Source organism: Colius striatus, chromosome 6, assembly GCF_028858725.1.
Source record: "Colius striatus isolate bColStr4 chromosome 6, bColStr4.1.hap1, whole genome shotgun sequence".
Lineage (NCBI taxonomy): Eukaryota > Metazoa > Chordata > Aves > Coliiformes > Coliidae > Colius > Colius striatus.
The window spans coordinates 22,847,249-22,871,737 of record NC_084764.1 but is presented as its reverse complement, the minus strand read 5'-3'; the positions used below and the strand labels follow the sequence as shown (position 1 = coordinate 22,871,737).

Below are 24,489 nucleotides of genomic sequence, written 5' to 3'. Positions count from 1 at the left end.
GATCCCTCGTCAGTCTCTTCTCTAGACTGAGCAGCCCCAGATCCTGCAGCCTTTACTTGTATGAAACATGTTCCAGTCCCCTGATCATCTTGGTGGCCCTGCGCTGGACTCCCTCCAGAAGTTCTCTGTCCCTCCTGAGCTGAGGAGCCCAGAATTGGACACAGGACTCCAAATGAGGCCTCACCAGGGCAGAGTAGAAGGGGAGAAGAACCTCCCATGAATTCTATCCATCCTACACTAAATTTTGCTTGATCAGGCAACATGTTATCAATCATGTTGAAATTTCAAGACATTAAAAACCCACCAATTTAAATTAATAGAACAGCAGTAACTCAAGACAACTTCAGAGAGGTTGTGCTGCAAAATCCACCATAAAAATTCCTTCCACATGCTATATTAGCTATCACGACAAAACAGTAGCAACTTAGTCTCCTGCTGGTAGAGACAAGCCTCATTTGTCTGCTGCATTTAAAGAGTATTAATTACATTTCACAAGGATATCACTAGTGTGACCAAGGTAGCTAGATTCTGCTCCAAGACACCAGGCCAGCTCATTTCCATTTGAAATACTTTGGATTCTAACAGCGAATTTAAGTATGCAGAATATTCTCTCGCATTCTGCTAAAGAAAAACTAGGACACCACAGTCTCAATTTCTTTCATCCCTCAAGGCTGCCTTGAGTTGTTACTTGCACATGAATCACCACAAGATGCTAAAACGCCATTCAGACCTTTGCATATCCTGAGCTACTTACAAAATTTAACTTCAGAATTACTGAGAACAGTGCTGTTAACCCTAACAAAGAGATAAAACACTGCTACATAGGTGCCACTGAAGAACTGCTTTTTGACAGAGGCACAAGTAGATGCACCGGTATCGCATCTCTGGGTTCACCACAGCTGGTGTTTTCACATCCCTCTAGGAATGAATTCTGAAGATGCTTTTAAGACCTGCTTGCCTTCCATCACAATGCAGCAGGATCAGAAATAGGAAACAGAAGTTTATTCCCCACTTCTGCACTATTCAATGCTGTTAAAAAGTAATAGCTACCTCATGCCCCTAGACCATATCTAACTTAGAACAGATAAATATTTACAGGAACCAGATGACTGCCAAGAGAAACTACTTCAGCACTTGACAATGAATAATGGGATCTAGTCTCCTGCCTGCTTAGACATTTTAAAATCTAATTATAGGCCTATTTAAAAATAAACATCTTGAACAGATGTACCACCCTAGAAAATGGCGTGAAATCCTCCTCCTGAATGCTGTAGACAAAACAGCAAGGACAGTGACTAGTTAAGCCTTTACTAAAATATAAGTACTGTTTACAGCAAGAGCACTGCGTTATTTCTTCTGATTTATCTCCACTTCATAAACTGTAAGCAAATTCAGAATTAAGCCAACAAACAATGGGAGCTCATCCTATGAGATTACTCTGCTTTACCAGATCAGATCTCAGCTTTCAAATTCATCCTACATTTACAGTGTAACATGGTGCAGCGCTTCAACGGTAAAGTAGCATGTTTAAAATAACCCCATAGGCCTGAATCCAGTTTCGAGGAATAAAGCAACACACACTTATCATGTAGCTATTATAACTCTAGTCTGATGTTTCCAATTCTACTTTGGCACAGTAAATTCATGCCTTCTACATTAAAAAAGAAGTCTGTAAAAAACTTTCAAACATTGAAACATCATTATTCTGATAACAGTTGAAAAACTCAGTGATCAATTTCAGGATACATCTGTTTTCTACCATGACAGCTACACAAACCAATAATTCAAACAAGAATCAAGATGGGAAAGAGCCAAACTCCACAAAATGGGAAGATATGTATGCCTGTGTCATTTGCCTTGCCCAAGACAGGGACATGCTTTTAGACCTTCCTCAAAAAACGTCTCAATCATGATTTGCTATGGGGTAATGGGGATCAGTAAATTTATTCATATATTATGTAAGGCTTTTCTATTTTGAATATAATAATAAAAGTGTGTCAACTAAACCATTCCACAGTAGAAAGTTTCCAGGAAATTAAATGAAGTCTTTGGAACTCTCTCTTCAACTCTGCTCAAAAGGTGTTTCAGCATGCAGATCAGCCCATTTTCAGGTCTGTAAGGTTTCTCTTCGTTCAATACAGAGGCAGATTAAAACCACAAGCATAATAAAAGTATATTGGCTGTGATTTTTAGAAACTATATATATAAACTGGGGCAAGCCTTCTCCTACTGTTAGTTATGACACTGAAAATACATAAAGCCCCAAGGAAGCCTTTACAGCATGGATATCCAAGATGTTAGTACGAAAATTCTTCCTTGACATACTAAGACAGCACAAAATTTTCAGTTCAAAGCGCAGATCTTAACATGTAACAGTTTGTGGGCTGTCCTCTACTCAGATCTCCAAAAAGTGTCAGAAAAGCTGACAAAAGAGAAGCAAGTCATTTTTTCTTCTGCTAAGGATATTTTCAGCAGTGATTAAGAAAAGAAGCAATACTGAATATCAGTAACTGCTATTCAGTGATGCAGTCCACGGTATAAAGGAGAAAAATGTTTATAAAGTATTTCTGTCATTTCCTGCTAAGACTGTTCTTCAGGCTGTCAGGGTTGGGTTTTTTTTAATCAAGACCTGTCTTCTTAAAAACTGCTGCTTTTTAGATCCATCACATAACTATTATTTATAGTGTGACAGTACTCAGATCTACATTGAGGTCTTTTTGCACTAGACTGGAAAGTACATAAAGGCAATAACTGCCCCACTTATGACAGGGATAAGAAAATAATTTTTTAAGGGGACTTCAACTCACATTTCCAGTTAAGCTAGGTCCTTGCTTGTAAATAATACCATTAGGACAACAAATACCCACGTTACCCATTTACAAGAACAGGAGAAAAAGTTGTCTTTGAGCCTGCCTGTTACTTTAACGAGCTTATTGTCAGAGATACCCCTTATAGCAATAAGGAGGTAATTCACTTGTATTAGACACGATGCCAATACTACAATGAATACTGTTGATAAACAGTTTTATATGCCCTAACACGGTTTCACAGAAAATTTGAGGAAGAATGGTAGAAAATGGTGGATAGTATTAATACACAGTGACTGCTCTTGAACTATGAAAAGTAACATGCATGGTTCAATTATCAAAAAACTTCCACTTGATTTAAATAATTTGGCATCTGTTTACTAACAAATGACAGATCAACTCATTGCATAGGCCAAGTAGATCCTGGGCAGGGCTGAATTTCACGCACGATTGAGCGTGAATGGATTCAAAGTGGTGACCCAAAAAATAAAAGCTCTGCATAGCATTACTGCAGGAAAATCAAATCCAGTGTATACACAATCCAGCAAGGCATTTATGTAAGCAACAAGATAACTGAAAAGAGTTACCTATGAATGTCTGTTGTGCCTGTGAATTTCCCCCTACCCTTGGGGAACACGAGTGCGGGTAGTTAGATGCATTTGCACCCATTTTCTTCAGTCACTCAGGCATTCCGCCTGCTGGCTCTTCAATGTATAATCCCATAATCCTTTATAAATCTTCAACCCCAGGTCCAGCATTCTGTTCCTCCACTTCTGAAAAACAAAAACACCAATAAGCTACTTCATTTTTTTTGCCCCAGTAGGTATTACGCCATTTGGAGAAAATTAACACAGCACACAGTATTTTTATAAATTAAACCCTCAAATATTTCCAAGATAGCTTTTTATTTGAAGCATTAAATCAAGATCAAAAATACATTTTCCCACAAAAAATAATTTGTAACTTTCCAAACCACAAATCAGTATGATAAACTTCAAGAAGGAGGGGGATGGCTATCAGACTATTTCATTAAGAAATCTTCAAGTAGGAAGTCAGTCTAAACTGGATTTGCTCCTTTAACTATATGAAGAAAAAAATTTTCATACATGCTGATATGCTTACACTTGTTATAAAAGTTGAATTATACTGACAGAGAAAGCAAAATAAGCCAATCCTGTTGGAGGTTACACCATCACCAGTGTGTTCAGCTCCATTTTGATTTCATACTATTTACATAGTTCTCGTTAAGACCTATTTTTCACGTTTAGAACCCAGAAGTAGGTTTATCAAAATTACACAGTTAAGCATTCATCTATTGGTTTTTAGACTTTTGAAAGTGCTTTAGAAAGTTGATTCTGGGGAAGTTTGAAGGATGCATTGCTAAACATAAAACAAGCACAATCTAATTTATTCCTATATTACCGGAATTCAGATATTAATATCACAAAATGAAAGTTACCACAATGAAGAACTACCTACTGTCAAATGAAGACATGTGTACCCATCAAAAACACAAACATGCAAAGAGTGATACAAAAGTAAAGTCTATACTAAGAATTTTTTAGACTCCACTCAATATTGTGAACACGTAGCTAAACTGTGTTGTCGTAGGTGTACATATATTGGCTATATGCTCCTAACTTCATCTCCTTTCTCAGTACATCTCTGACATCTTAAATCAGAGAAGTAAGTGCCATGCAAGAGAGTGTTTCAGGGAAGGTGCAGTACTGTTGCAGTCTCTCCTTGTTTTAATAATCTATTTCCAGTATGAGGAGTTCATAAGAGGGAGTTACTGTTACACTGGGAAGATGAGATATGATTTACAGTGGAGAGGCACACCTGGCCTCTTAGTCACAAATACAGTATGCACAGTATACAGTATACAGCAAGAGACAGGCTAGAAAGGAGAAGGCTGCAAATTGCTCTAGGAACAAGGCTCAGGGGGAACAAATGCCTCAGAATTTGAGGGCTGGCTACATGAGAAGGAAGAGCAGAGAAGGGTTTGAAAACCTGGCTTCTAGACATGGGCATGTAAAAAGGGTGAGATGCAGCATGGGACTAAAGCACTGTGGAAGAGTGAAAGAGTACACGATTTCCAACTATCTGACACCTTCGAACATGGTTCCAAAACCCAGAACTTTTGGCATTTGTGGTCTGTACCATCAGATGTTTTCTAAAAGGAACCACCTCACACTAGACATGGCATACATGCAGAATCACTGCTCTAGAGAGCACACAGCCCAGGTTTGCCTCACACAGCTGCAGCCTGTGCAGCACTGCAGCTTTCCTCTATTATACAAGTCAACCTGAGCCCATCTTGCACATGTACAAAAGTGAAGCTTTCACACCTGCCCCCCTAGCTAGATGGCAGTGTCTCCTCAATTGCATAGAACCTGGTGCTTTTCTTGAACTTGTCTATGCAAACTCGTTACTTACCAGGAAACGGAAAAATGATATATCTTTCTACATGAATAGCGAGCCTGCTCACTAAAGTTAGAACCAGTACACATGCAAAATGGGAAACATCACATCTACAAACATCAGTAAATATCAGCAAACACAAGCTGTTGGATCAGTTCAGTCTTAGCCAATGCATGTATTCATTTTCTTCCTTATACAGGAACAAGCTAGCTATTCTAAGATAACCAAATCAATATGGATGGAGATCTCTTCTCTATACATGAAAAGCTCCATTGATTTAAGAAAAAATAGAAAATAATGTCAGTAAAACAGTGACACTCCAAGTGATTTGTGTACCCATACAGAATATGTTGCTTAAATGTGCTATGCAATTCCAGATGGAATTAGTTATACTCACTACATGCTCTGCACAGGCAAGAGTCACCTTTCAGTTTGAAGTCTCTCACAAATAAAGGCCAGCAACTTAAGTAGATATCCTAAAAATTTCCCGTATCTCAACTAAAAGTAGACTTGATTCATTTGGACAGTGCTCTGAAATAACACCATTGCTATTTCACTTTCCTCTTCTGTGTACAGCTTCGGTGTCCACTAGATATCTACTAATGCTTTTCAGCTCTTCCTGACATGAAAAAGAGCTCAGGAGCTACAGAAAAGAGGAGGGAAATACTGGGTTTTTTTTGTAACAAGTACTAAATATCCATAACCAATTCTCAGGCTTGAAATTGATACCTTTCACTTGCTGACAAGCATGCCCTAGAAGTTGGAAGGAATATATGCAACTGTTCAATACCATTAGCATTCAATGCTTGAATTTGCAAAACAACAGGATTTAAATTAAATGGAAAAAGACGACACTGTAAAAAGTTCCTAAAATATCTAAAATATTCTAAAATATGATATAAATTTTATTTGTAGGCTTACTACAAAAATACTGTTACACACTAAACCCAAGTGAGTATTGTGCAGAATGGATTCTCCAAATTCAAAATACATAATTTAACTGAAACAGAAGAGTATAAAATCAGTGCCATACTAAATCTACATACATACTCATTTATGTAAAATATGAATGTAGAGAAACATCAGGTTTTAGTGAGGAATTCAATGCAGAGTAGGCACTGTGGTAAGCCATTTGCAGATGCCAAAACTTGCTGTGTCCCCTTCTATGTTTAATTATGCACTGCTTGGTCACATGTATGTTGGCTGACTTCTCAAGAGCATTTTGCATCTTGAATTCATAGATATGCATAGCTCATAACAATATATATTGTGCCCCATGGCTCAAAACTGATCATAGCTTTAGTTCCACTACTGTCCTTAATCTCATGCATCAAAAACTAAGAATGTACTTTCAGTTACCTTCTAAAATTTAGTGAGGTAATAATATAACCCATGTTGTATTTTCCAAACAATTCAAGCTGGCAGCAGTGATGAACTTTGTCCTGGAGAAGCCCTGTCTTCCTCTCTTCACTCTGGCCAAAATATTCCATGAGCCAGATAAACTTATCCACATTAAAACCAACCTAGACAAAACATTTAAACTGATCAGTTACTGAGTTGGCTTATTATGGCACCACTTAATAAGTTACTTGCGCCAGCACAGGTCCAAAAAGTAAGAGGAAAAGAGAAACAAGCTGCTAGAGCCAGGATCACATCTTTTGACAGCATGGTGTATTTGAACTACCTAAGGATTTAGGTGCAGTTTTATTGTTTGGTTTGTTTTGGCAGTGTCCACTTCAGCCTTTACACTAAAGCTAGCCTACCTGCACAAAGCCAGTTACACACATAACCCGCTCAATCTAGCGCAAATGTAAATACGTCTCAGTTATCATGTAAAGTGCCGAATGAAGAATGCTGTCTCCATGGTAAAAGACAGCTGCAGAAGGAGACATCTCCAAATCACAAACAATTAGATCTTTAGTTGCAAAACAAAAAGATTTCATCTTTCTTTGCAAAAGTTATCATAAAATGGTAGAGATTGGAAGGGACCTTTAGAGATCATCAAGTCCAACCCCTGTGCTAAAAGCAGATCCACCTAGATCAGGTTGCACAGGAGTGTATCCAGGTGGGCTCTGAAGACCTCCAATGAAGGAAACGCCACAACCTCCCTGGGCAGCCTGTGCCAGGGCTCCCCTCCCCTACCCTCACAGTAGAATAATTTTTTCTTATGTTTAAATGGAACTTTTTGTGTTCCAGATTCATGCCATTACTCCTTGTCCTATTTCTAGCTACACTAGAAAAAAAGCGATGTCCCAACCTCCTGACATCCACAATTTAGATACTTATAAATATTAATGAGATTCCCCCTCAGTCTCCTCTATTCCAGAAGTTTCACTAGTTCAGCTTAGCTGACAAATTTAAATCCTAGTTTAGCCACAGAATACAGTCATGGAATTTATTTGTTTCAAAAAAACTACCATCAGGTGATCTTTTTGCTTTTCTCTTACGGGTTTGTATGCATCCATGTAAGGATGTCCAAGGGAAACGAAGTTCAACATCACTTGACCTATTGAAACAGGATCTCTTGTAGAGAGCAGACACACACACAGATGTGCATTAGATTATATATACATATATATAGGAAAGAAAAGTTAAACTATGGCCAAAGCCCATTTAAAAAAAAAAGACTGCTGAGCAAAAATAGTATATGAAGTGTGGTATATGAAACTAAGAATCTTTAGAAGACAAAATTACCATTCCAAATGCTACAAAAAGCACAGAAGTGCCTTTCAGATTAAACTCATACTCACAGCAGAACTGTATATAAAGAAACACAAATCTAGTCAAAAGTTTCAGTACTTGAAATAAGTTTCTGACTCTTCTCAATTCTCATCACACTGAATCTAAAATCCTAAGAACCCATAAGACTTGCAGATGAGGTGTCTGGGCTGAAAGCCAGAAGTTCCTGGATTGGGAATTTTGATTTAACAAAAAGTCTGTGTACAGAATGGACTTTGGGTAACAGTGACACTTTGTTTATATTCATCACTCAATACAAAGGTTTCATAAATTTTTCTGTAGTCCACTGGGATCCAATTAATGTAAAGGGCATGGTGGGGAGTGTTATAACATGTTTTACAACCAGAAACATTTGACTTTTTCCCCTCTAAAATTTTAAGAGCTTTTTGTATTTCTTCTGGAGCTGCTGCCATAGGATTATGAAAATGCACAATATTAAGACCAAAGAAGGAAATCATAGAAATTACACACACAGACACACACACTTGTACTGTCTTTATTTTTCAGGTTCTCTTTAAAATATTTTAAATTTACTACAAGTAAATGATGACACAAGTATCACAAGGGTGCCTCATTCATATTTGCATAGATTTTTGTCTAGGCCAAAAATGCTACGCTATTTTGTCCAAACAGTTCCTTTGAAGTAACAAGGAAGTGAAACTGTAAAGCAAGATCAGATGACAACGTCCAACAGCAAGTTGGTAGATTTGGGGGGGGGGGGGAAATTAAACTTAAGTTACACCCTCACTAAGAAAATAATTCAACTAAATTATTGCAAGCATGAACCTATTTTTTGAGATTACGCAGATCAATAACTAAAAGAGAACCAATTTGTGAGGACGGACCCCTGCTATTGTCCCCAAGGTAGATCGCACCAGCCTGCCCTGGCAACCTGAACTTGCTTCCATCGGAGCAGTGGTCTGGTGACCAATACAGAGCCCTGAGTAATCACATAGGAATTCAGGAACAATCCCATGTTCAACAGAACAGTTCTACATCCCTGGGGAGTCTCCAAAGCCAATCCTAGCCAAGGTGGTTGTAACACAGTATCACTACTGGAATTACCAATCAGGAACATTCAAAGGGACAAGCACTTAAAAATTTCACTTAAAAAAAGTGAAAGCTACTTGTGGTGGGAGTTCCAATTGTTTGTTCAGAGGTGCATGTGCTATCTAGCTAATTTTCTTACTATCCTACTGAGGGTGAGGTGTTTTTAAGGAAGAAGATCTGACAGGAACTATTACCTGTCCTGACCTTGTTCTTATTTCATGTACAGGGCAGTCAAGACAAGTACTGGCATACTCACAGATTTTGCTCAGTCTAAAAGTCTGCAATCTCAAAGGCATACATGCTAAAGTACTGCATGCATATAGGATAGGGTATCTTGAAAAAACTGTGTAATTGGCAACTCTCTGTTCAAAAGAAAACAACTGAAATTTTGAACAACAAGCTGATTATACAGCCTGCCACACATGCGAATCCACACAAAGCCTATTTTGACTTTCTTAAAATCCAGTCAAGCAATCAACCTTTAGCATTATTCAAAACTATCTGGATGATACAACAGCAGGATGTAGCTGAAACAGCTGAAAGGTTCTGGTTTGGATTAGTACTGTACAAAAATCAGGTACAGATAATGTTCTTCATTGTTTGGGTTTATAAATGTGTGTTATCTCATGATTTATTATTTGGAAAGAAAATCCAATAAGCAAAATACCTGAATTTAAGCCACATCAGCAGTTATAGGCACAAGAGGAGAAAAAAAAAAAAGCAGATATAACTAGATTACAAAAGTGACCGCATTGCTTAGTGCTTTGCTGAGAATCATGTGTTCCAGTTATCACAAAGAACCCTTTCTTGAAGTTAAGCGTGAATTTTAAAGCACTTTCCTTTTCATTAAGTAGTACACTTCTACATTAAGAAGTTATTTTAAAACAGAGGAGATAAAAAACCCAGAATATTCCTGGCTTCTTATTTCTAGATTTGTTGAGAATTACAGGATTGATTTTTAGAAGAAATCCCATAAACAACAAAAGAACCCAACAACCACACATCCCAAAAAACTCCCACCAAAACAAAAAACCCAATCCCAACCTGTACCAATCTTCAGAGCAAGAATCAAAATGAAACTTAAAAGAACTATGCTCAAATAGAGTATAAAGATGCATAGTCTTGAAGATATATACACATCAGAAAGTGGAAAACACATTCTGGCAGTTGGAAAGACAAAAAAAAAAAAAATCCCTCTCTTTCTGATGAGGCAAATAGCATTCAAAGTAGGATTTCTGATGATCAGGAAACCAGAAGCAATTAGGTAACATCATCAGCAGGGAGGGACAGGCCAAATTACTAACAGCATTGCAGAGGGATAGGACATCAACATATTAATATTCCCCTAAATACAAACACCTAAAAAAACCCATACACACAAAGCACACACAGACTAGCTGAATTCAGCAGTGTAGAACAGGAAATGCCTCCCAAGTAACTTAAATGTTTTCATATATTGACAAATGAATCTTGATCTCTGGACATCAACTGATCCTTCCAGCTCGTTCCAAGTACCCATTCATTTGATGATACTCACATGAAGACTTAACTAATGTTCCTGAAGTTGAATTCAAAACACTTCTTTATGCAAAAATCAGCAAGAACTCACTTACTTCCCTCTAGGATTCCCTTGAAGTGAAATGACAGCATGTATTCTTCGATGACTTTCTATTTTTTAGAAGTTCACTTGAAAGGAATATTATCTGAATCAGACAGAAAATCTCATTAAATCTATTCCGTAAGAAAATCAGAGACAACCCATCCACCAAATCTTCATCAATAACACTGAACAGAGTAATTAGGTATGAACATATCCATTTACAAGGAAAATAATAATCCATTTTATGTAATCTAGAATAATCACAAGACATTCTGACCTACTGTGGTACAGTTTGTGAAGTCTACAGGTTTTTCAAATGGCCTTTTCTGAGCAAACAAAAACATGCTTTTCATTTTTAAGAAACACAAGTCCTCTTTGCTATAATAAATACGTGAACACATCAGTTGGTTAAGATAGAAAAAAGAACCTCCAAATTATGAGACAAGTATCTCCAAAAAACCAGGATCAGGTGTTTTTTTTTTTGCAAGTAGTCTGTTTCCCCCTCCCCCTCTATCACAGTTCAGACAAACAACTGTCTTGTCAGAGACAGACTTAACTCACTCAAATTTCATCAAAATTCAGCTTCATATACAGGGATCAGATACTAGTCCGGCAAGATCACTGTCCTCTCTGTCTCCAGACACTGACTATTCTTCATTGCAGCAGTATCCTCACTCATCTGCTCCTTTATTCCTCCACGAGGAAGCAGAGCAAAAGTAAGAACTCTCTGCTTTAAGATGTCCCACCTTTATGCAGTACATTTCATGGGCTTCCCATTCCAGTATCTCTTACCTGTCAACAGCATTGTTCCTTTGTGGAGCAGAGTAGGTTGTCTTTCCTCTCTGCAATTTTCACAACTCCTATGATTTTGTTCTGTTTTCTTTGCACAGCCTCCAAAGATCCCTGTTTCATTAAGAAAGGGAATTCCTGCTCTTGCTCAAGCTGTGACCCAACCACAACACAGGATGCTGTTCTCAATTAGCAAGTCTACTAAGACAGGGAAATCTTGGCTCAAACCCCAACCATATGGAAGATCTGTCTCTGGATTTTAGTGCTGCTGTCTGTTCACATCAAGCACCACCTCAGTGGGGTATACCCTACAGTCTCCTTGTACTGGAGACATTTTCTCTTTTCTCCAGCCTCTATTATTTCACAAAGTCATTTACTGTGTGAATGGGGATCTGGGAGCTTCCTGTGCACAACAGTGCTTCTAAATTCACTTCACAGTTATGCTCATCACACTTCCTCTCAGAACATGTTTCCTCTGAGGGTATATTAAAGTTACTAATAAGGCAATCCCAGACACTGCTTACTATGCTTATGAAGTAAGCAGAATCAACCCTCTCTTACAACTTAGCAGTTTCAATTCACCTTCAAAAAAAGCATCCTTTTGATCACACAGTTTTAGTTCTCTTATTAACTTCCATGGAGTGATGAGGGACAGTAGCAGTCTCTAGTGATGACTCAGCCATAGCTCCACCATTCCAATGCTGACATAGACTAAAACCCTCGAACCCATGCACTGATCAGCCGTTCCATACACGTGAACTCTGTTATAAATCATCCTGCCAGACAGTCATTGTTCCAATAAAAACTGGTATTTCTGTTGCTTGGAACCATTATCAACATCACTCCTTATTACTACAGTGTTTCTACATAATCTTCCTTTCTGCTTGAGCTTTGAGATGCTTGGTGACAGACTAATACACACCTTTTCTACTTTAACTGAAAACCTCTGACTGTGCCTTGAAAAAGCTATTACCAATACTGTCATATATTCAAAATCATTTTCTCTACACCCCCCTCCTTCATATATTACCATTCTTTATTGTTCTGTAAACCATCCTCTTCATGGATTCTTTTGTCATCACACAACAGCACATCCACCCATGTAGCCTTTTCTCCTTGATGGAACAAATGTTTGAAGTGTCAGTTGCTAGCATCACCTCTTAGCACCATAGATTCATCTCCTTACAGTAGAAAAAAAAGGAAGGTGGAACACGGAAAGGCACAGTAAAGAACTCAAAAGGTAATCAGTCCAGTCTTTCATGAGACATACCAGGAATTTTATTAAGTAGATTTTCCTTGTTCGAGAAAACATTAAGTCACAGCCATAAAACTGACACATTTCAGCTGCAGTTTAAATAGAGTTCTACAATAATAGTCACAAGTCACAAGTCTTGGATCCAATCAAAACACTGTTCCAACCTGGATTAAAAATGCATTATTTTCTGTATGCAAAAACAAGTTGGTTCACCAGCACCACGGTTCCATGCAAGTTTCTTCAGCAGCAGTCCTCATCCCAGCTACTTCCATCACCTCCCCAAAGTTCCTCCATTGTGCCAGCAATCGAATGAGGGTATTGTCTTCTGCGGGATTTTTATCTCCAGTATAATTAGCTCCCTGCACCAGTTTACCAAATGACCCAAGGACTGTCATCACAGGAGTGAATAACAGCAGAAAAGGCTGCTTGCTCCCCAGTCAAAAGTAATAACGCAGTTTAAGTAACAGTCTGTTGGCAGTACCTTCGAAAAAATAACCATTCTCAGTCTCATGCATGCATTCCTAACAGTAAAACTGCCCCTTTTCATTCTAGCAGACATTTGGGAAGCCATATAAGTCCTACCAAGGACCTGACCGGACCAGGTTTGTTTTTAGCCGATCCTCAGGTGTGGCTGCAATAGCTGCTGCCTTGAAGTCCAGCACTGCCTCTATCGTCCTCCAGTCAACCACCACTTTCAGGGTAAACATCCTTATGTAAATGGGTATCTATGAGACCACTATTGCAATTTCTCCTACATAGCTCTTAGAAGTTAGGAGTAGAAAAAAAGACTACCCTCAAATTCTCTGCAAAGCAACGCCAGTCCTAGCAGAAACAGGCACTTTACACAGCACCAGGATTCACTTGGCAGTGCTCACTGTATCCAGCTAGCTAAACAGCTCTACTTGTTTTGCTCTGTATTTATGCAGTTCGTTCCTCCCTTCAACTAGGTCTTGGTTAACAACCTTTCAGATGGCAAACACTGCTACTAAAGAGGTCCATGGAGGTTGTTGCTTTTTTGAAGGTTTGGAAGGTTTAAAATTTTGAGTGACACAAAATATGCATTGAAGTTTTAGTCATATGGGGAAAAAATACAAAGCTGGGCGTATGTCCATACATTCCCCTCAATCCAGTAAATTCCTCCAATGATAATAAACTGTGTATGCAGGACTCCTTGTCTGTCAGCTCTTCACATCAGAGTGACATAATATTATCATTGAAGTCAAATACTGAGTGGTACTTTCCCTTCACTCTGCTGCTCCAGCCATGGGATTTTCTTGCTTTCCCTCAGACTATATATAGAGATTTTATGATCACAGAATAAGTCATTTCAGGTGGGTGATCCATCACCCCACTGCTACAGGGGATGACAGATACCAGACAGGTTGGTCTGACAGTCAGGTACAACTAGGACAGTAACCCACAGCTGTCAATACAGAGAGAGCAGGCTATTGCTATTTAATTGCCTCATGACTCCAGAAAACCATACCCATACGTGAGAAAAAGAGAAAACCATATTCTCTCTGGGCTCAGCCTCAACAAGCCTCTTCAGCTTGGCCCCAGGCATAAAGGCAGAGTCCCCCTTTGCAGTCATTTTTTCTGAGACTCTAGTTTCAGTGCTGACACTATCTTTTCCCCTTGTCTCCTAACATCACAGTAACTCCTAGGTCTGCTCTGATCACTGAAGCAGGCAGCAATAGAAAAATCAAACTGGAAAATTCATCATGCATGGTATTTATACAACAATTGACTCATTCAAAAGCTTGTAAACTGGTTATGGACTGCAGCCACCCTGAGCAAGTCTGAAATTCCTGGTCAAGCCCGCAGGCTGCTTGCCTTTTATTTAGATACTTTTAACATACAAAACCACAACTAACATGGTGATCTTATATCTGTTTGCATAAAACAGTTATCTCTGTATACACTAAGATTTTAACAATTTAAAGTTTGCACATTTAAAATATTTCTCCTTTGGTTGGGCTTTTTTGTATGTCATTTAAAACTCATTCACTTCAGTAGAAAGTCCTAAGAGTCACACTGGCTTCAACAAATAAGTAACGCACATCACAACATCTGATAACAAGAAATCTTTCTATGCCATACACTTCAAAGATTTCAGATGCTATGAAGATTGCCATTTTCATACATACACACAAGAGCACGCACGGTAGCAAAATATACTAATATTGCAGTACTTCCCCTCACAAGCAAGTTTCAGATACTTCCACAAACTGTCAGAACCCTCAAAAGTTACACCCATAACTTGAGCTTCAGTAACACCTACACTTATATTCCACGCAAGTGTAGTGAAAAATAAATGCTCACAAATTTTGACATGTGTCCTCCCCAAAAATACAGGTATTTCAAATGAAACACAAAATACACTTTCTCAACAACAAAAGCAATCAATTAAGGAAGGAAAGGCTTAGTCAGAAAGCCAGTCTAGTAGTTAGTCTATGCTTAAGTTGGAGCTTTGTTTACATTTTCCCCTTGGCAAGAAAAGGAAGTTATGTCTTCCAGATTTCCTGCAACAAGCTCTCTCCAATTTTCTAAAGCCTTTCTTTCTTGTCCTGTAACATGAAATACACAAGTTTCACAGAACAGTCAAACAAGCACAACACACATTGACACAACATGTTGTTCCTAAAAACCAAGGCACCAACCACTTAAGCATTTAATTCAGCAATATCTACACATACCTCATGTACGCAGACTTTTTAAGACTGCGGTTGTGAGAGCTTGTGGGGTGGTTTTCTGTTTAACCATTTGCTAGAGCAAATCTACCCTTTGAGCAGGCTGATGACGTCTTAACTCTTCTCTCTCCCTTTCCAGCTGCCTCAGAACATAAAAAAAAAAAAAATCAAATACAGTTTTAGAAAGAAAGAAAAGGTCTGTTGGATTGTATTAACTAGAGGAGATACTCCATTAAAGCAACCCACTGCTCAATCTCATTTTTGACCAAGTTTGGATTATCTTTCTGTCTTTTCCACAACTGTCCTTGATATTACTACTCTTTCACACTCAAAGCAAATGTGAAATGCAGAGGAAAGCCTTTGCCAGCATATGCTACAATTATCAAATCTCCTTTGATTCTTCCATTATTTGAGAAGTTAATCTATATATATAAAAAAGTCAACATTGCTATCAAAAAAAAAAAACAGCCTCACTTCCTTCCCTACCCAAATGGTCACTCCCACTCAACTCTCCATTCTCTGCTTGCACATTCATATTCAATTAGCAAGAGTTTTCAGATTAACAAAAATAAATGGTTCATTTTAACTTCATCTTGTACATGTGCAAAACAAGAAAAAACAAGTTCCACTTTCTTCCAAATTCAAAACAAAGATGAAACATAGATTCATAAGATGTTTAAATAAGCACTTTCATTACTGTTGAAGACTGCTAGTGGTTAATACAATTCAGACTTGATGCAGGTAAAACCCAGACACACAACCTGACTTGGTTTTTTTTGAGAAACAAATTAGAAAAAGTAAGTAGCTAAAGAAAATGAATGAGAGGAGAACGGAAGGAGAACCCTAAGACGATGGCGGGGAAATACCTAAATCAGCACAAATTAGTTAATCCAAAGCAGCAAATTTTGAGACAATAATCAGTTGAACTACACAGTAACAAAATTACTTTAGATATTCTTAGCAAAGACACTCAAATGTCTTGAGAAAAAGCAAGACAAAACAATTTTTATTTTCCTCAAAATGAAAAAGTCCTGAGTAGTATGGATGGATTTTTTGGAAAGTTTGCCTTAGGACTGTACCTCTGCGTAACATTTTCAGACACCTTGTAATTCAAGTCTGAAAACTAACGTCAAATACTAAGTGTCCAGGTTACTGCATCAAACATCTTAAAAGACAAGCTGCTTTGATTCAGTGCAGAAATACATACAAGAATCACTTTAGCAAGGGTAACCAAGACTTTGGGTTTGCAACCAGAACCACAAAGTACTATTAGAGAGGGGATAATCTTATACTGCATGACAACCTGCCTACACTAGGATATTTTGGCATTTCAAGTCCAAATGCATATTTCTAGAAGTGTTTAATAAAGGACTGAACCTTACAGACATTTTAATGACCAAGTAAGAAGTGAAAGGTATTTTCTGATCCAAACAATGTACCTTAAAAAATACAAGAGAAATATTCTCTTAAATGTTACCTTTGACACACATTCTTATCCAAACTTTAGGTAAGCTGTATCTGCAAATCACTCACAAAAATAAACCACAGAGATTAAAACACTTGATACACTGGGAGGCTGGGGGAAACTCACAATGACACTGACCAACAGGTTCTCATGTCCTTATATACATTCCTTCGTAGCAACTTTGATGCTTACAACCAGCATAACAACTCATAACAACTGCTGCCTCTCTGGAGACAAAAAGTACTGATATGGTTCATTTTTCCTCATATAGTATCAAGGCCATCGCCACATTGAATAACGCAAGATTTCCAGTGGCAAGTGTGCATTTTGTCAGTTCAGCGTTCTTCCATCATGCTGGTGTCTGAAGTACAATAAAAAACCTATTTCAAAACCCTCCATATCTCATTACAGATTGATAAAAGTATCTTCAAGTTAAAATGTCAGTATAAGCACTTTGATCGTACATCAGTGAGCTGTAGTCACTACTAGCATGACTTCAAAACTCCTGCTCATGCTATCTTCTCTGCCTGAATTCTGGAAATTTTATATGTATTCCTTTTCACCTCTCAAGACATCTGAAATTGAAATGCCCATTACAGCACAAGAAAAGGTACAGGACACCAGTCTTTAATGCATTCACATGCTTGATTAGTCTGTGATTGGTTTTTTTAAACGGATAATACAAAATTCCATGTTGTATACATCTACACTCTTCCATTCTCCAAATGAAATCTTTTGGTCATTCAGTTAAATATCACAAGCAGCTTCAGAGCTTGTTAGCCTTGAATGTATTTTAAGAAACAAACATCTGGGTACGTGAGATAAAACCTCCAAATGCCTCCACTTGTATAAATCACTTCAACGTAACTTCATATTACACACGACAAAATTTACATGGACAAGCATTATAATTGTCACAGTAGCAAAATGGTTTCAACTAGGACTTGCATCTTCATAGACAAAGTCAAAGATCACCAAATCCACAGCAAACCCAGTTTCTCGGTTCCAACAATCAAGGAATCACTTCTCCCTCACCTTTGCATCAAGACTCATCACAAGAACAAAGCTAAAGGAGATGAAAAAACCTAAAAGAATGAAGCAGCGCCAGCCCAGAAAAATATTGTCTCACTGCATTCTGATTGGATTTGTTATTTTAGAAGGCTCTCAAGTAGCATTTTCGATATTGGGACCAGGAGAAATAGTACAAAAACAAACTTCTGTCACTCAGTGATTATTTTTAAAGCAATCAGAATAACCTACCCATCACTGGAGTATTTTACACTTCACTGCAGTACAGAAACCTTAGATAGCAGAAGATAAGCAAGTATTCCACTTTCTCACTAATATAATGTGATCTACCTGGTCAATCAAAAGACACTTCAAGATCCATATAAATACGTATAATTTTATTAAAGTTTGATGCCTTTACAAGACTTCTATATTCTTGCTCCTTGTATTCCAAACCTTGCTTCAAATCTCAGTGCTAAACTGTAATAAAGTGTAGTCTTCTCTGATCCAAACTGATGTCTAAAATACAGGTGGAAGCACACAGATACATTTTGCAGCTCTACTGATTGCACAGAGCTTCCAGAAGCACATCACAAAATAATATGCTCAACTAAAAAAAATAAGCAGCAGTTATTTATTACATTACTACTTCAACCAACTCTTTTTTTAGTTTATCCATCGTTACCATCAGTAGAAGTGTAAAATGGCTTGAGAGTTATGAAAGAATAGTTTTAATAGAGCTCGGACAAAGCTTCCAAATTAGAGAGGAATTTTACATACCATTAACTAGCTTCATCTACCTCTAAAGCATTTTCCAATAAAAAACACTGAAGATGTGAAGTGATGAAAAACACCAGAAAGATAAGATTAATCTTAAAAGCTGCAAGCTAGCATACTAAAATAATCCTGTACCAAAGACAATGAGATTAGAAACAAAAAGGAGATGGGAGATGGCAGGAACAACAGCACTAGAAACAGATTGTTTAATAGAGATTAAAAAAAAATAAATTCTACCCTTTACAATTTACTATAGTGGAGTAGAAACAGGATATGATACATGAGAAAAGCAAAGATGGACAGCAAAACAATCTAATCTTTCTAATGAAGCTACAACGAAGTCTGAATGTCATACAGACCATACAGTATGTTCAAGTACCTCAGACATGATGAGGACAAAGATCGAATGGGATTTACAAAAAGAGTAAACATTTATACAGATAACAGACAGTCTTAGAACATCAAATTAAAAAAATAGAGCAAGTTCTCTAGAAGATACTTCTGAAACTTAGAAACTCATTTAGGAACGTGTTACCCTCAGATTTTCCACCTCCACAACATACTGAAAGTTGTTTCTTCTTAATCAGTTTTGACTGCTTTGATTTCTTTTTTTTTTTTCTGCATGTTTTATCACTCTGGTATAACATGGTAATTTCTATTTTTCATTTAGAAAAATTGTTTAAACCCACTGATGACAGAAAGTCCCTAACAGGTTGAACAGGTTGTTGTTAAAGTACACATTCAGGAGTGTTTGGTGTAACCTTGCATAATATTTACACTCAGTGGAGCAATCAAATCAGATTTAAATTTAACTAAGTATACAGCTAAGTATGTACTTCAACCCAACACACTTCAACCCAACACAGTCCCACCCTAGATCCCTTTTACCTATCTGACCTTGCCTCTAAAATGTGCCAGCAAACAAACTTTACACTCATGTAAATATGGTCATAAAAAACAAAGAAAGAAAATTTAGACTAAAGACCGAAATTCAAAGGTTTCTATCAAGATCTGCCATAAAAGCAATCAGATTCTCATTAGTATTGTTAAGCAGATAGTTACTTCTTAAGAGGAATATCACACTTTATTTATAGGTCTTCTGTTTGTTCAATGTGAAATACATGCACAGTCCACACGAGATGTCTGTAGGATGGTTTGATTCCTCTTTTTGTCTCCGAAAGGCAGACACCCACAACAATCTTGGTTATCACTACACAGCATCAGAATACAATCCTCTTTTCTTGTGTATGGTCTGGTATATCAAGACCAAACTAACATCGGGGTACCAGGAGGGGCAGTGCTAGTGAAGACCTCCTCCCAGGGCCATGTGCAGGATCACAGTATAACACAACAACAATGCAGCCTGAAAAGCAGGACGGAGGAAGGCTTAGAATTCATCCCCTATAAGCATCTAGGTTAATTACCATCAGCAACAGCTGTAAACCTGACATTATGTATGCAGCAACTTGAAAGGTTGCTTTCAAAATGAAGACTCAATATTTTTTTAGTCTAGTCATCAAGCTCTGACAGCCCCACTGAATTAAATTCAAAGAGCCTGCTGCAAAGACAGCGCATTCTACTGTAATTCAATAATGAGCAACATACCTTCAAAACACAAAGTTTTGAGCTTCTCAGACAGGCTTGACAACCAAGAGAGGGGGAAAAAATTAAAATGAAAAAAAAAAAAAGACAAGTCCATGCAAGTCTTTCAGGAGAGCTTATAAAAAGAATTCTATTTGTTCATATATGACGCTTTACACATCATTCAGTGACAGCTATAAGCATTACACCACTACTGTATCTATGACTCAGCAAGGGAACTGGACACATGAAGAAAATTCACTTGGATTAGTATGAGGAAAGGATTTTTAAAAAGCCTAGCGTTACAACAGTGCCATAGAAAATGATCCAAGATGCTCATGTCTATGCTTCTTGAATATTTAAACATATAAAATAAGATTAGAATGTTGTATATTGGCTAAACTTTGAAAGCAAGTAAAACAATGCTTAGTGCAGTCGAGTTGAAATACAAAGGATTCTATAGCATTTTTCACCTCCAATGAACAAAACCAAACCCCAGCTATACATTTTACACAAATTACTGAACTGTACTCCAGGGTTACCTGCGTGTAGTCCAACTATGCAAGTCTGACTTTAAAGTTGTACAAAAATCAGACAGCAATTAGCAGCTTCATGTTGTAACTTAAGAGACAAGCTTTACTCACTAAGACAGTCCTCAGAGGTTCACATATAAGCATGAACAGATAGTAATGTTTACATAACATTATTTGATGCAGCAAGGTAGCAAGTTCTTCAATGGCTCAATTACGCTTTGGCTCATCAAATAAGATTGGTTAGAATTAAATTACTTCAAGAAGAGAGGAAACGTGACAAGTCATACGTTTCCAATAGATATCTTCATCCAGATATTCTAGAAAATAAGTGCTCGGACCTTGCCTTTTATGCATCACAGTCTGCAAAGTTTGTACGTTACTAAAAGACACTTGTTTCATGTCCTCAAAAATAATCTCCATAAAATTAATTTTGTTATGTTGGCAGTAGACTCTTAGCTGACAAGGGGAGGAGGGGAGAATGGAGGAAGAAATATTTTCATCAATAAAGGAATAATAAAGCAAAAGGATTGAATAGAGAAGTATCTAAACTCACTGCATCTAAAAAGGAATTGCCCTCCCTGCCCCTCCCCATGTAAAGAAGCACATTAACACAGAACTAGGATGAAAGTGTTTCATAGTTTACATTTGAAACAATAAAGGAAAATCTTAGAAGACTAATCCTCTTGCCTAACATTTTTCAAACAAAGACACTAAAGCTTTAACCCAACAAGTTTCTCAGCGCCTCAAAAAGTTACAAGCCCTAGAAAATTTGTATCTATTTTTGTTTTCTCTACTTCTAAGTGAAAATAGATCATGCAATATGTGGTAAAACCTGAGATGACCACAGCCCACTGGTATATCTGCCAAACACTTTAGGTTAAAGTATTACATTACACTGGTTTGGAGCTAAGCCTGAAGTAATGCTAGATTCCCTAAGCTAAATACTCCCATAAATAAAAGTATCATCGTGTCAACACGTATTTTATTATCTTACTATCGTACTTTGTTAGCATTTGATGTGTGTCATCTTTCACCCAACGGCCTCAAATGGGATGGCCCGGGAGAACAAGTAGAAGCATGAAGAGCAAAGCACTATTCAACCGGCTGCAAGAATATTCCAGAGACGGAAGCACACACATCATCTACAAAGCTCTCCAAGTTTTCCCAGGAACACCTATACGGAGAGGAGCAAGCCGAAACCCCACGTCCGGGGACAGCGAAGTGCCAAGGGCCCGGCGGTACAGCTAGGAGCCCGCAGCCCGCTGCCAGGGAGCGCGGCCGCTCTCGCACCGGCCGGACACAGCGCAGCGCCGCAGCAGTGGGAACACGAGCCCCGCACCGGCTCTTGCGTGACGCGACTCCACAACCCCCGCGAGGGCTCCGCGTGCAGCGGCGCGGGGCCACTGCCGCCCAGCGCCGGAGGGCCACACGGCCAGGCGCTCCGCAGGGCAGGGGGCATTAAGGCATGACCCGACGGCCGCGAGAGGCGAAGGAGAGGCCGCTGCTCCGGACCGGGACGCTCGCGGGCCGAGCCGGGCGCGGCGCGAGGGGATGGGCCGCTGCCCGCGGCGGGAGGCCTTGCGGGGCGGCGGATGCCCGCACCCTGACCCCACCACAGCAGCGGAGCCACGGCCCGGAGCCACGAAGCGAGCGCGAGAGGGGCCTGCCCGCCGGCGGCGCGGGGCACTGCCGGCCCGGCGCTCACACAGCCCCAGCTCAGGGAACCCCGCCGCGGGGGCGTAGGCGGTCTCGTCCCCTCCTCTCTGACGCCGTGACACCAAGCCCAGCTCCCCTCTCGGCCCACGCTCGCCGCGCCGCTCCCCGTGGCGCCTCACCTCCGGCAGCCGCTTGCCGCCGCCATCCTCCCCGCTCAGCACCACCCGCTCCCTCCCGCTCCGGCCGCCGCCATTTTGATCCAGAGCCCCAGCCTCGGCCGGGCAGCAGGAGCGGGCACGGCGCCTGCGCGGCGGCGCTGCAGCGCCCGGGACACGTGGTCGGCGCGGGGCGGGGGCGCGGCGCGGGGATCCCGCCCCCGGCGGGGTGGGCCGGGCCGGACCGCGCGCGGCAGGAGGGGTGCGCAGCGTGGCGTGGGGCTGAGCGGCCCCACGGCCCCTCCCGTGGTAGGGGCCGGAGGCGGGGTCGTGGAAGCGAGTGGCACCCGTGGCAGCGGGGAGCTCACATCTCGGGACAGGGGCCTTCGCCGTAAGCGAGCAGAAGGCGTTACTCTGACAGCCTTCACGGTTTCCAGGCCTCCCGGGCTTCGAGAGGCTTCGCTCCACAACCAGCAGAATGGAGGGTGGGCAGAACGGACGAGCAGGGTGCTGTAAAGCTGGCCGGGAGTGGAGAGGCAACGGCCTGTAGGCCTGCCGTGATGAGGGAGAGCCGAGGCCAGGCCTCGGGGAGAGCTCACGCTAGGTGTGCTTCCACCAGTAGTCCTGTTCCCGCATGTGTGTGTTTTGCTTGCTTTGTGTGGCAGATCTCACAAGCCTCTTACACCCACGTACAGAGGTGTCTGCAGCATAAGGTGTTTGTCAGCACATGTACTTTGTCCTTGAGACTTCCTTAAAGCTGCTTATGTTAAGCATACTTTTAGCTCCTTCCTTTGCCAAACTACTAGGGACTTGTTACAGATGGTCAATATTACAAGTTCTACTGTTCGGGCTAGGAATATATACTCTTCATCGACTCCCACCACCTTCCCCATTTCTTATAAACTCTCCCAGCATCAGAAATTGTCATTTCACACATCTAGGTGCCAGCAGTAAAAATGCTTTTCCCACCATTGCTGGTACCAGTCATGCCACATTTTCTTCAAAGAAAGGTGCATGTAGATATAGTCAGGGTTAGAAATATATCTAAAAGATTACTGTTTTGTAAATCAGAGAAAGTGACCAAAAAGACACGTCAAACTTTACTGGAACGATAAAACCACATAAGTAAACCAAACTACTGGTGCTCTCTAAAAGAACTAAGCAGCATGTGCCTATATAGAAGAAAGTCTGAGAAAAAGTTTCATGCACAGGCCAAAAATCTGATTAATTAACATAGGGAAAAGTACTCAGCAAGCTGAAAGCCACATCTGTGATCATTCTTGGTTGGTAAAGGCAAATTATGACTGATTACATCCCCTCTTGAGTTTGCTGACAGTCCATTTCTGGAGGGAAACTTTCCTCCCACTTGGCATTGCACGGTCCTCCAGCCATCTCTGTAATTAACTTGCCCGAATGCAGCAGACCTCCCTAACTGCTGTTTGTCGTAACATCCCGTAATGCTGATCAGCTTACCGAGAATCTAAGCAAAAAAACACCTCTACTTTCTTACCAGTTTCAGGCTAAAAATGGAGAAACACAGTTAGTTGGGCTGATGGACAGTATCTTGTACTCATTGGGGTTTAACCATCTTAGCTACATAGTCTCCAATATTGCGCTGAGAGAGCCACAACCTTTGACTTCTATATCTGCAGAGCAGCAGAGTGAGATGAGGGAATTTTTATAATTACAGTTTAATAGATGAAGTCACACTGTCAGGGTTATGCTTCTATCTGTTCAAAGGGGACTATGCTCTGTAAATACTCTATCTTTTCAAGCTGTTGTTGCTGTTGTCAGTAGAGTAATAAAGCTGACGGGAAGGCAGAGCTCAGCCTCTTTGAGCCATTGCCTGCTAGAGACTTTATATCTTCTATTTTTGTCTCTTTTCTTGTTCTTGCCCTAGTCTGCTTTGCATTTCCTGCTATTAGGAACCTTCATTATGGAGTACTATATACACAGTGTTCAG

The 24,489-nt window shown here is 39.8% G+C and overlaps 1 protein-coding gene across 4 annotated transcripts in view; it reads right to left on the bottom strand.

Annotated features, from left to right (window-relative positions):
• BTBD7 (BTB domain containing 7) overlaps positions 1-22,669 on the bottom strand; it is a 55,361-nt gene extending 32,692 nt beyond the window's left edge. For 2 of the 4 annotated variants that reach the window (XM_061997969.1, XM_061997972.1), the window contains exons 1-3: positions 22,551-22,669; positions 15,358-15,490; positions 3,395-3,580 (exon numbers count right to left, since the gene is read on the bottom strand). In XM_061997969.1, coding sequence (XP_061853953.1) covers positions 3,395-3,476 — 82 coding nt within the window. In that variant the 5' untranslated portion in view covers positions 3,477-3,580; positions 15,358-15,490; positions 22,551-22,669. Of the gene's footprint in view, positions 1-3,394; positions 3,581-10,630; positions 10,715-15,357; positions 15,491-22,550 lie in introns of those variants that run through there. The other 2 variants (XM_061997970.1, XM_061997971.1) reach the window with 2 other exon arrangements.
• Between the last annotated feature and the right edge of the window lie 1,820 nt (positions 22,670-24,489).